The sequence below is a fragment of the Physeter macrocephalus genome, chromosome 2, assembly GCF_002837175.3.
Source record: "Physeter macrocephalus isolate SW-GA chromosome 2, ASM283717v5, whole genome shotgun sequence".
In the NCBI taxonomy this organism is placed as follows: Eukaryota; Metazoa; Chordata; class Mammalia; order Artiodactyla; family Physeteridae; genus Physeter; species Physeter macrocephalus.
The window spans coordinates 7897430-7910596 of NC_041215.1; the positions used below are offsets into that span (position 1 = coordinate 7897430).

Here is a 13167-nt window from a genome sequence, read left to right on the forward strand (position 1 = left end):
AATCCAGATTGCCTGGGTTTGAACCCTGGCTTCACTGAGTGACTACAAGCAAGCTATTTAACCTCCCTGTACCTCAATTTTCTTATCTATAAAACAAGGATAATAATGATCCTCTATCTTATGAGATTGTTATGATAACTAAATGATGTAATATTTACAAAGTGACTGGAAAAACACTTGACACATAGTAAAAAAACCTGTATAAATGTTTATTAAATAAATAGAAAAATACAGGTGGTAGGTTCTCTAAAGTCAGTACTTTAAAGCAGAAAAAACAAACAAACAAAAAAAAACAACAAAAACAAACAAAACACACACACACAAACCCAACAATCTATGTGAAAATTCTCCTTGAAAAATTCCTTAGAAACTGAAACATTCTCACACCATGAGAGGTGCAGGAAAATTATCTTTGGCTGAGCGACCACAGATTCACCCCTTTCATCTCAGACCTACTTCAGGGCATCTAACCAGGGGCAACCCTAAATATTTCCTCTTCTTTTTTTGTGGGAAGAGAGAAGAGTTAAATCCTTAAAGTAAGTGATTCATCTGGAATCATCCAAGAGAATTTTTACTCTAACCATGACTAGGTCATCAAGAGATGGGAGAGGACTTCTCTTAAAAGATAAGCATGCAATTCAAATGCAAGTGGGCAAACATTCTCTACCTGACAAACATTCTCCTTGAGTGCAGCTCCTCCTCCTCGTTCACCCTGCAGTTTTTTAGATACAGGCATTCCGTGGTCATTTTCTACACCCTCCTCAACGGTCTCCTTGGGGCTTGCAGCTGTCCTGTGTGTCATCAGTTCTCCCTTGCAGAGAAAAAATAACGTCCCACATCTATATTATTGATGTCTCCTCCATCTGACCCCCTCCCTCTGGGCTGCTATTTGTCTAGCCATTAAGCACTTACAGATGTTCAGCCAATCACGTGGGCGGACTGCATGCAATGTTAGTTCTAACCCTGCTGTGATTGGGCGGGTAGTGGGCGCCTCATGCCCTGCCACTAACTGCTCTGAGGCTGTTCCACTGGAACTTTTTGAGCTGTTCCATTTTAAGGTTTCACTAAGGGAGAGAAAACATTCTTAAGTTTATTTGATTACTTATTTGTCCTTCCAAGATCAGTGTTTCCTAAATAAATGCCCCCCTTGGGCATTCTATTCAAATTGTCCTGGAAAGAAACACTCTGTATCATAATATGTGATGCTGACCTGACTTGTTCTAATTCTCTTTTAACCTGAGTTGGAAAGCTAGGGATAGCATCAATGGCTGCACTGATGCTCTTCAAGAAAATGGCTTTAAATCTGTCTCCTAAAAGTCACTGTTTACAAACATTACTCTAAAATTAAGCAGTTGGTGGTCTCAATAAATAAGCAAATGAGTTTTTCCCCTAACTGCAGTCTCAACTTTTAAAGGGCAATACCAAGTTCATCTGGATTACATAGTTACTTGATATTGTGCTCTCTGGTTTTAGAACAAGTTTACTTCATGATGAACAGTTATGTATTTCATCTGACACCTAGAGCATGGGGTGTGATCTTTTAAAAAGGTCACACCCACAGCTGCCATAGTGCTTTGACTTATTTCTACTAGAATCAGATTCATCTTTTTCTCCAGGATTCCTTATCACTACTAGCTGTTTCAACAGAATACTATTTTTAGGTAAACTCAAAGGGAAAAGGGATGTGGCCTCTACTGTGAAAAGCAGCTTTGCTTTGGAAGGTCAAAAGATGAAGAACTGCATAATACCTCGGAGCTTGGAGTTTCTTTTGATGAGTTGTCATTTTTCACTTTTTTACAATGCACCTTGGCTGTAGCATGTCTCTGTCGTTTTCGCTTCCTTGGTTTATCAAACAGCTTGGTGGTGCCTAGGACAGGAAAACAGGTGTTACCTGCTGGCTGATCGCATGCATGTCCAAGAACTCCTATCCTCAACCAAAGGGACCTCACAGAATTATGGAATGTTAGAGTAAACACCAACCTTAATTTTAATTTTAATTCTCCAACTTTGTAGATGAGGAAAACAAGGGCAGAGGAAAAAAAAAAAAGACTTACCCATTAGTATATAACTAGTTGGGGAAATGGCTACATATATACAAATTCTGCCTCATATGGATTAAATAGTAAACATACAGGTTATTAAAGCAATTTCATTTTATATGATTGAAATAAAAGACTTTCTAGTTCCAAAAAAGACTTTAATATCCTACAGATGGGGAGGAAATGCATTTAGTAGTCAGGAAAAGATACTAAAACCTGGCCTCCAAGATTAAAGACAATAAATTATATCACTCTATGATTTAAGGATTAAGACAAAAACATGAAATACATAAGATCTGACTTACAGGAGGAGAGAAAAATACCTCCCTCCCCCAACCAATACATTTATTGGCCAAAAGGATATTCATGCAGGGACTTCCCTGGTGGCGCAGTGTCTTAAGAATCTGCCTGCAAATGCAGGGAACATGGGTTCGAGCCCTGGTCCGGGAAGATCCCACATGCCGTGGAGAAACTAAGCCTGCGTGCCACAACTACTGAGCCTGTGCTCTAGAGCCTGTAAGCCACAACTACTGAGCCTGTGTGCCACAACTACTGAACCCATGTGCCTAGAGCCCATGCTCCGCAACAAGAGAAGCCACCACGATGAGAAGCCTGTGCACCACAAGGAATAGTAGCCCCTGCTCTCCTCAACTAGAGAAAGCCCGCGCGCAGCAACGAAGACCCAACACAGCCAAAAATAAATAAACAAACAAATGGGTTTTAATTTTTTAAAAAAGGATATTCATGCAGCGGTACTATAACCTTGAATATGAATGCCTAATCTTGACATATTTAGAAAATGGAATTTAGTCTCTAACTCATTTTTTATTATACATATTTCAATTCTTTGTTATAGAAACATTAAGAGGAATCTTTAAAGAGATATTTTGTAAAATGTTCCAGGATATTTAAGCTAGGTATCAAATACTTTGGAAGACTGCGTTAGGGCTCTCTTCTTGATCTGCCTGATCGAGATGGACAAGCTCTGCTATCAAAGCTGCTGACAGCCTAAGACTAAAAGGGAAGAGTTAATATGGTGGCAGAATAAAGCTTCAAAATTCTCACAAGTTGAAACACTTAGATGAAATTTACAGAGGATAAAGTGCAGGTTGCAGGTTTTACAGAAAACTAAAGTACAAATGTATAGGGAAAGAGCTGATATTATTTTGAAAGCAGTTTTGTTTTTTTTTAATCAAGCAAACAAGTTGACCAACCCATATTATAATTACATACAGGGTTAAAATAAGTTAACATTGCTTAATTTACTTGCTAAAAAACTTAATAATCACAGATCACATTCAAAGAAGTGTACATTTAAGACCACGTAAGATATAATCTCCCCATAATACCCTTTGCTGATAGATCATATCTGATGCAGCGTGCTCAAATCTAAGCTAATATTTCAGGAATGACACCAATCAATAAATGGCATAGGCAGACAAAATGATCAAAGGGATAGAAAGAATTGGTATGGAGAAACACAGGGTGGATAATGAGACAGTAGTGTGGCAATAAATTTGGTCACGTCTGGATATAGTTCCCCAACCCTTCCAACCTCTTTCACCTTCATGCTTATTCTACAAGACAGGGATAATATGAATAATATCCTAATTCGTTGTAATGCTTTAGATTCATCAGAGGTAACAGTCCTTATGCAAAGAAACTGGTAGAGTAGATACTTAAACTATGATTATTTTATCTGTTATTGAATGAAGGGCTGCCCATTCTTGCTGTGGGCAGAAATAAGATGACCAAGCAGAGGTTCCAGGAAACAGATTCCAATTTAATCTAGAAGATTCCCGAGGCCTTTGAAAGCAACCATTATAGACTAGGCTCAAATGTAAGCTCTCTTTTTCAAGCATATGTTCATTGACCAAAGGTCACAGGTGTGATATAAGAAAGTAAGACTATGAAAGACTTGTTTAAGATGATTTGCAATTTCCCCCTCAACTCAAATTCTGTATTTTCTGTCCTATAGGAATCAAAGTCAAGAAAGTAATGATGCAGTATAGAGAATTATCTAATAAGAAACTTAAGGAGCTGATTTTTCTTTATCGTTCCCAACATTTCCTTAACACTAATATAATTCTAATTCCATTTAACTAATTTCAGTATAAAGTTAAAAATGAATCAATACAATTTTCTAGTGTTATACAATTTTCTAGTGTCATAGTGTAGTTTTAGGAAGCATATATTGGGCAAACAAGTCTTAGAACTTGCAACCTTACTAGTCCTGCTTAGTAACTTTTCTCGTTAACTGACAGGGTACTTCACACTTATTTTTGCAATACAGTTCTTAAATGTCAAAAACACTCACCTCCACCAAACTCTTTAGAACGAGATGCAGCACATGATTCAGTAATGTCATTCTCCAAGTGACCAGCTTCATAACACTACAAATAAGTAAAATGCATCATGTTTTACAAAGGAATAGAAAACAAACCCTTTATACTATGTGCCAAAAGCTGAACTGTCTATTGCCAAAGATACAGAATCTTGGCTGTTTTCAACAATTAAAGGAACAGTATAATAGTAAAGGGTTGAACAGAAACTTTGTGGGGAAAAGCATCAGATTTGGGTTTTTTTCATGCTCTAAAACTCAAAACCACCACATACTCCGTTGCGGGGACTACGGACAACGACTGGCTTACTCAGAGACTCCCAATATATAAAGCAGATATAGAACACTGCTCTGATTAAAGTGGGAGAGAAAGAGAAAAAGTATGTGCTTATAGACCCACCAGCTCAATTCTGTTCCACACCACCGTGTATTTAAAATCTTCCTTCTTAATGTTATACTTACAGCCACTGGATTTTACACAGACTTATTTACTTAATGAATTCTAAATATTAAAAAGCTCTGAATCATGGAAAGTCTTTCTAATTTAAGTTGCTGCAGATTAATGTAAATTAAAGCAACACTGAAACTAAAAACAAAACACTTAACATTGGGGATTCTCTGGCGGTCCAGCGGTTGGGACTCCGCGCTTTCACTGCCAAGGGCCCCTGGTCAGGGAACTAACTAGGATTCCACAAGCCACGTGGCATGGCCAAAAACAAAAACAAAACCAACAAGAAAAACCTTAAACATCAAGAGTAATTCACTACACATTTTATTCCCCTACTACTAATGCTTGTATGAATTAGTTCTATTCCAAGAAAATGTCTTCTACAAGAATAATAATATTCTTCATCATGACTGTAAAACAAAATTTAGTGGCCACAAAAGTCGATATAATGGATGCTATTCTTGCTATGAAGTTCCCAAAGTCTGAGGTTAAAACAAGATAAAATGCAGCTGTGAATTTCTGAACACTTATTATATACATTAATAAATCATAAGAATGTTCCTCATGTTCAATGTAGATCAGAGTCTTATGAAGTCATAAAATGAAGGAGCAAATGTTAGGTACCTAGTTAAATGGAACAAAACACTAGTAGACAAACCCACAAAATAGACTGCATAATTTAAAGAAAACTACCATCTATATTACTTAGATAACCAATTTATACTTCATTGTTTAACACTCACCCAAAAGCTGTGATGCAAAAACAATCAGAATGTTCCCAAAACTAGTCAGAGAATGATACAGAAAAAATTCTCATTTCTGATGTCAACAATTTTGTAAGTTAAAACAGAAATAACAGCATGCACACGCACGCACGCACACACACACACACACACCCCACACTACACTACATGAATAAAAATCCATCTGCTCTGCTTAGAATAAAAAAAGGGACCTCCCTGGTGGTCCAGTGATTAAGACTCTGTGCTTTTATTAAGATCCCGCGTGCCGCGAGGCATGGCTGAAAAATGATAATAATAATAATAAAATATATTTTTTTAAAAACCCACAGAACTCTGTAAGTGCCTTGGAGGACACGTCAAAGATGCCAGTAACTTACTTTATGCATAATCTGGTAGGATATGCATTAAGTCTGTGCACTCTTAAGTTACCACTACCTCAACAGACAATCCCTCTTTCTCTAACCCACTGATTTATCCATCCAAAGACAAGGTATGGCCTGCCTGGTAACCCATGGTGTAGTCCCAAGATGGAGCTGAATCATGGTTTCAACCTGATGGCAAAATATACCTCACAGTAAGCAGGACCTTAACTGTGAAGCTGACTAGGTCAGATAGCAGAACTCACTTCTACAACAGAAAAGAGGTCACTTTTCTCCAGGGTCCAGGTCTAGCCATCACCAATAATTCTGGTTTTCTCTTGTTCTAGCACCAAATATGATGCCTATCCTACCAAAAAAAGCTGAAATTCAACAGTGACAGTTATTAATTATATCTAATGATTAAAGAGACCAAAAATATGACAGAGAATTGGATAGCTAACAGATATTTTTAACTAATGGTGCTAAAACAATTGGACATCCACTTCAAAACTCCATCTCAAAAAAATGAAGAACTGTATATAAATCAAAAGCATAAAACTCCTAAAAGAAAACACAGAAAGTACATTTCTGTATTGATGTGATAGGCAAAGATTTCTTGAAATAGACACAAAATATAAATCATAAAAGAAAAAACAAACTTCAAAAAATGGTTTCTCATGAAAAACTAAGGAAATGAACAGGCAAGCATCAGACTGGGAAAAAGTATTTAAAGCACATGTATCTGACAAAAGACTTGTATCCCAAATATAAAGGCACTCCTAAAAAAGCAACCATAAAAACAATGAACAGCCCAATCAAAAATATAAGTGTGCTTGAACAGTCATTTGATAAGATATAGGAATGGCCAGAAGGCACATACTAAGGGGCTCAAAATCAATAATCATTAGAGAATACAAATTAAAAACATGATTAGATATCATTTCATATCCACTAGAATGGCTAAACTTAAAATGACTGACAATCCAAATGCTATTAAAGATGTGGAGCAACTGGAACTCTGATATACCGCTGGCGGGAACGTGAAGTTGTACAACCACTTTGGAGAAGTGTTTGGCAGTTTCTTTAAAAGGGATATATTCATGAGCCAGCAATCCCACCCCTAAGTATTTACACCACCAAGAAAAATGAAAATATATGTACACAAACAGACTCAGAATATTCATACCAGCCTTATGATTAATAGCCCTCAAATGAAAAAATCCAAATGTGCATCAACAGGAGAAAGGATAAGCAAATTGTACTTGAACTACTGAAGTAGCATCCTTGTGGATGTATCTCAACTACATGTGTTGAATAAAAGAAGCCAGGTTAACAAAAACAAAACAACAAATACGACATTCAAGAACAAGCAAAACTAATCTATGGTAACGGAAGTTAGCAAATTTTGCCTCTTGAAGAGATGAGAATGGGGAGTTGAGTGAAAAGGGGAACAAGAAAACTTCCAGGGGTGATAGATATAAAACATACTTAGTTTGGGTGGTACTTAACATGGTACATACAACTGTCTACAACCATCAAACAGAACAATTAAGATCTGTGCATTTTATTGGTGTAAATTAAATCTCAAAGAGTTCTGGGACACTTTCACCTATATAAATTAAAATTATCAACTAAATCATGCTTTTTATCCCCTTAGGGAAAAAATTAACCCACAAACATGACAAGTTAAATTTCAATTAGAAAACTGCACTTGGCAGAGCAAGGTCATACAAATTAACACTATATTTTTAAACTTTTTATACAATTTTAAAGGTTATACTCCATTTACAGTTATTAAAAAACAAATTAACACTATTTTTTAAGTAACCCAGTCTCAAAAACATTGAGGATTCAAAATTCATCTTATTCCTTCAAATCATTAACTTATATATGCCAATTATAGCTCCATAAAGGGGGAGGGGTCATTCACTTAACTCGCCTGAATTCTTACTTTCAATGACATTTGCAGCACCTCACCTCTAGCAGTAAGACAACAGCCTCCTGTGACTCACTTTGTACAATACCATTAAATTTATCATCTGATTGCAAATGTCACTTCCATGCTCAAAACGTGCAACTGAATCTCAGTTTCCCTGGCCCTTCCCATCTACCTCTGCCAACAATCTTGCGCAGTGGCTAAGATTTGAATAATATAAATCCAGGAGAGAAAGCACTGCAGAAGGAGATGACCACAGCCTTACTAGAGTGTGGGGTTCAATGAGAGGATAGTGAGTTAGAGACACACTGTCACTGAAGGTTGCACAAACTGCAGAGAGAGTTCGGAGGGCAGGAGATGAGTCTAAGAACAACCAAAAAGTCCATGTCATAAAACTGCTTTGAGAAGAACAAAGGAACTAAAGTACATAATGTGACTCTTTAAATAAGGTATAAAAACACAAATAAATTAAATTTTACATTTATAGATGTGTGACTAATAAAAACTAGGGGCCTTAATATAGGATTAAAGGACAGAAGTTTGCTACAGCTAAGGAAAGAATTCCAAAAACTCTATTTATGATTTGATTACAATCTGCATTTTTTCTTTAAAGAAAAAGAATTTTTTAAAATAGGAAGTCTGTGCAACCTACAACTGAATTTGTAACATATACACTGAGTTACTCCTCAAATACAAAGAGAGCAGGATGTATCCTAAGGAATCAATATCCAGTTATCAACCATTATAGAATTAGAAAATCATTTTCTATTTCCAACTACAATTTAATGATGCCTTCTTGGCTAATGGAAACCAAGTTTGCAAAACTGAAGATCAAGTGTTTCTGCCTGGATTATAGCTGAGCTAGGTCTTTTCTGAGGTATTATGCAGACAGGGCAATGGCATAAGAGTAGGTTAGTGGCCTGTAGAGACAGAAGTGAAGTAGAAATCAGGTAAGAGGTTTTGAGCCCAGAAAAGAAATTACAACAAACACAAACTTTACTCAACTGTAAAAGCCTTTTTCATTTTCACTTGAAAAGAAAATCTAAAATCAAGTGATACACATGTCCATACAAATGCAAAACAGCCTCTTAATGTAGGATCTCTCAGATCACCAAGTGTACTCTGACATTCTATAATTTCTATGTATATGTGCATTGATGTCATAAGTATTACTAAAAGATTTGTTTTTAAAATCCCCTATTTCCTGAATTCAACCCTATTTTAAAATTGACTAAAATAACATACCTTTTTAGTAAGGCCAAGTTCCCCTTTCTTGGGCATAAATCCAGGGTCTAAATCATTGGATTCAAGAAGTTTCTTAGTTGGTTTTCTCTGACGCTTACTTTCATAATTTCCTGAAATGATTGTATCTTTTCATTAGATGATTTAGAAACTGGGCACAAGCTAATTTTTAAAAAACATATATATATATATATATATATATATATATATATATGTAATTAGTCATTTTTTATATTTTTCTCAAAATATAAAAATTAGTCATTTTTAAATATTTTTCTCATCATCTTGTGGGGAGGGACAAGGTAAAAATTTATTTATTCTAAAATACTAGTTAACATAAAACAAGAAAATATTTCTCAATACAGACACAAACTAATGTGAGGATGTTCTTATGTCAGAGAGGTGTGTGTGTGTGTGTGTGTGTGTGTGTATACACACTTACTAAAAACCATATATGTTGATACATTTTTTAAAAATCACAAAACTCCCTTTAGAGCAATCAATTGGTGGTAAGAACAAAAGGAGAAGTGAGGTAAAGTAGATCTTGAATTCTGGGCATAAATAGACCAGGATTAGAATTCTTATTCTGCTCCTAAATAAGTAAAAGACACTTGTTTACTTTGTAGGACAGCTCTTAAGAATTATATAAAAGAGCCTAAGTGTTTGGCACATAATGGGCAATGAGGTGGTAACTATCTTTATTATTCTTTTTGATTCCACCTTATTTGATTATGCACAATTGGGATCCCTTTTTAAAGAATAACATCACAAGCTACTGTTGGCAATGTGAAAAAGTTACATCCAAAATTTTCCTTGGGGCTTCCCTGGTGGCGCAGTGGTTGCGCGTCCGCCTGCTGATGCAGGGGAACCGGGTTCGCGCCCCAGTCTGGGAGGATCCCACATGCCGCAGAGCAGCTGACAAACAAACAAACAAAACAAACCATAAAACAAAAAAAAACAAAATTTTCCTTGGTTGACTACAATACTCAAGTCAGAAGGTTACTCCAATATAAAAAATTTTTTAAAATTAAAAAAAAAAGAAGGGCTTCCCTGGTAGCGCAGTGGTTGCGCGTCCGCCTGCCAATGCAGGGGACACGGGTTCGTGCCCCGGTCCGGGAAGATCCCACATGCCGCGGAGAGGCTGGGCCCGTGAGCAATGGCTGCCGAGCCTGCGTGTCCGGAGCCTGTGCTCCGTAACGGGAGAGGCCACAACAGTGAGAGGCCCGCATACCGCAAAAAAAAAATAAATAAATAAAAATAAAAATAAAAAATAAAATAAAAAAAAAAGAAAAGAAACATGTCAGAAGGTGAATTAGAGACAGTATGTTTAGATCCCATTCTCACCAGGTGACATGTTTATACAGAATGATAAAGTGAAAAGAAATTGGTAATTAACTTCAAGGGAGTATTCACACTCAGCTGCTTGCTATGTGTCAGGTAAATTTCTTTATACGTTGCATCAGTCTCCATTTTATACATCGAGGAAACAAGTTCAGAGGTTAAACAACTTCCCAAGTAACACAGATTGGTAAAGTCAGTATCTGAAGTATAATTTTTATGTGTTTACTCCACTAGTACGCAGTGCCCCTCCCCAAAACCCTCTTATCCTAGGTGTTGATTCACACTGTGGTTGATCAATAATCATGAAGAGCGTTAACACTGTACAGAAAGTAATTTTTTAAAAATATGTCTTCCTGACAGTACACCAATTAATGGCCATTAACTATATCCAATTAGCCAGTATTAGGGATTTCCCAGAATCAAAGTGGGTAGTTTGCTGTACAGATATACACTACTGGCTTTCCATCAAAACATATTAAAATCTCCTGCTTCCTCTAATTATACCCACTTACATACTGAGACCCATCCCCATCTTACCTGGTGTTTTAACTAGCAATTCCTCAGACTCAACAAGGGCAGGCCGTGGAGAGACTTCCGGAGCCACAGGCACAGACAAGGTCAGCTGTGGCAACTCAGCATGTCCACCTCCAAGTTCTGACTGAGCCAAGGGCCCTTCCAAAAACGGAGCCTCCCTTTCAAGAACTGGAGGCTCTTCTTTGGTTGAAATCAAAGAATTCTCATCCACCTGTTTGTTCTGAGCACTAGATCGACACCGGGCTAAAAGGCTTTCCTCTTCACGGCGGGAACTTACCTATGGGCAAAAGATAAACGTGGAATCCATAGGCCAAAGTCATTATAATTTAAGTGTCAAAAAGAATAATGTACTTATAAAGGAATGAAATTCTGACACGTGCTCCAAATGGATGAAACTTGAAGACAACATTACACTAACTGAAATAAGCCAGACACAAAAGGACAAATATTGTATGATTCCACTCATATGAGGTACCTAGAATAGTAAAATTCATAGAGACAGAAAACAGAATGGTGGTTGTCAGGGGCTAAAGGTATGGGGAAGTGGGAAGTTATTTTTTAATAGACACAGAATTTCAGTTTGGGGACATGAAAAATTTCTGAAGATAATGGGTAGTGGTGATAATGGTAGTGGTTGCATAACGATGTGGGTGTACTGAATGCCACAGAACTATACACTAAAAAATGGTTAAAGTTGTAAATTTTATGTTATATATATTTTACTATAATTTTTTAAAAGGGTAAAAATGTCATTGGATTGAGATACACTGAAGCTATAAAAATTCATTAAAGCCACAGTGATAATCTAAAAAAAGAAAAAAAGATTCCCTAATATATCATCGATAAAAGCAGCTAATAATAAACTTCCAAAGTTGAGTTGGTAAATCAATGGGAAAGCAATACATGCCTTTCATGTATTTCAGTACTATAAAATGACAGATTGACAGATAATATAAGTAGAAGAAATAATAAAATCTGAAAATATTCATTTCGTAACCCCAAATGAAATTATTCATATAGAAAAGGATCTACAATTGATATTTTTTAAAAAACATCAGGGAAATGGCTGATGGGGAACAGGACATTCTCTTGGAGCCAAAGTAACTATACATATACTGCTGCTTGATCAAAAGAGGTAAAACATAACTGAAAAGAGAGAAATCAGTTAGTCACCGCGGTGAACTATTCGAGGTTGAATACCTTCCAATGTCATACAACATATGACACCTACCATGTAATCTAGCCAAAAATGTTTAACTTGAATCTATCAAATTGTTACTTATAACTACTACCTAAAAGGAAACATAGACGCAATCACACAAATCAAGAAAGCAGATACTCTTAAATGTGTTGCTCTCATTGCTTACATACGGTCATGAAAAGGGGGGACTGTCCTGGATTTAAGGTGATTTAAGAAATGTAACAACCAGATATAATGTGTAGTCCTAGACTGGATATTGGTTTGGATAAATTAAATGTAAAGGTTAAGAAATAATTGGGGAAATCTGAACATGGATTTGTTATTAGATAAACTGACCTTAATAGATATGACCATGATAAATAGGTTGAGAAGAAAAATGTTGTTTCTTAGAGGTGCATGTTATTTAGGGACGTGGAGTCAAAATATCTCTAACTTACTTTAAAATACTTTGAGTTTAAGGAAATTGAATTTAAAAATAAAGCATAGAAGGAGAAAAACCGATCATCTCACCAGATGCAGAGAAAGCTTTTGACAAAATTCAACACCCATTTATGATAAAAACCCTGAAGAAAGTAGGCATAGAGGGAACTTTCCTCAACATAATAAAGGCCATATATGACAAACCCACAGCCAACATCATCCTCAATGGTGAAAAACTGAAACCATTTCCACTAAGATCAGGAACAAGACAAGGCTGCCCACTCTCACCACTCTTATTCAACATAGGGCAAGAATATACAGGGGAGAAAAGACAGCCTCTTCGATAAGTGGGGCTGGGAAAACTGGACAGGTACATGTAAAAGTATGAAATTAGAAAACTCCTTAACACCATACACAAAAATAAACTCAAAATGGGTTAAAGACCTACATGTAAGGCCAGACACTATCAAACTCTTAGAGGAAAACATAGGCAGAACACTCTATGACATAAATCACAGCAAGATCCTTTTTGACCCACCTCCTAAAGAAATGGAAATAAAAAC

General features: G+C 36.4%; 1 protein-coding gene across 9 annotated transcripts in view; it reads right to left on the reverse strand.

The window, feature by feature from the left end:
- The window catches only part of NSD1 (nuclear receptor binding SET domain protein 1), a 121395-nt gene that overhangs the window by 23021 nt on the left and 85207 nt on the right, over positions 1-13167 (reverse strand). For all 9 annotated transcript variants that reach the window (XM_028497864.2, XM_028497862.2, XM_028497869.2 and 6 more), the window contains 5 exons: positions 10987-11260; positions 9112-9221; positions 4357-4432; positions 1749-1867; positions 668-811 (listed from right to left, as the gene is read on the reverse strand). In XM_028497864.2, the coding sequence (XP_028353665.1) occupies positions 668-811; positions 1749-1867; positions 4357-4432; positions 9112-9221; positions 10987-11260 (723 nt within the window). The remainder of the gene's footprint in view (positions 1-667; positions 812-1748; positions 1868-4356; positions 4433-9111; positions 9222-10986; positions 11261-13167) is intronic.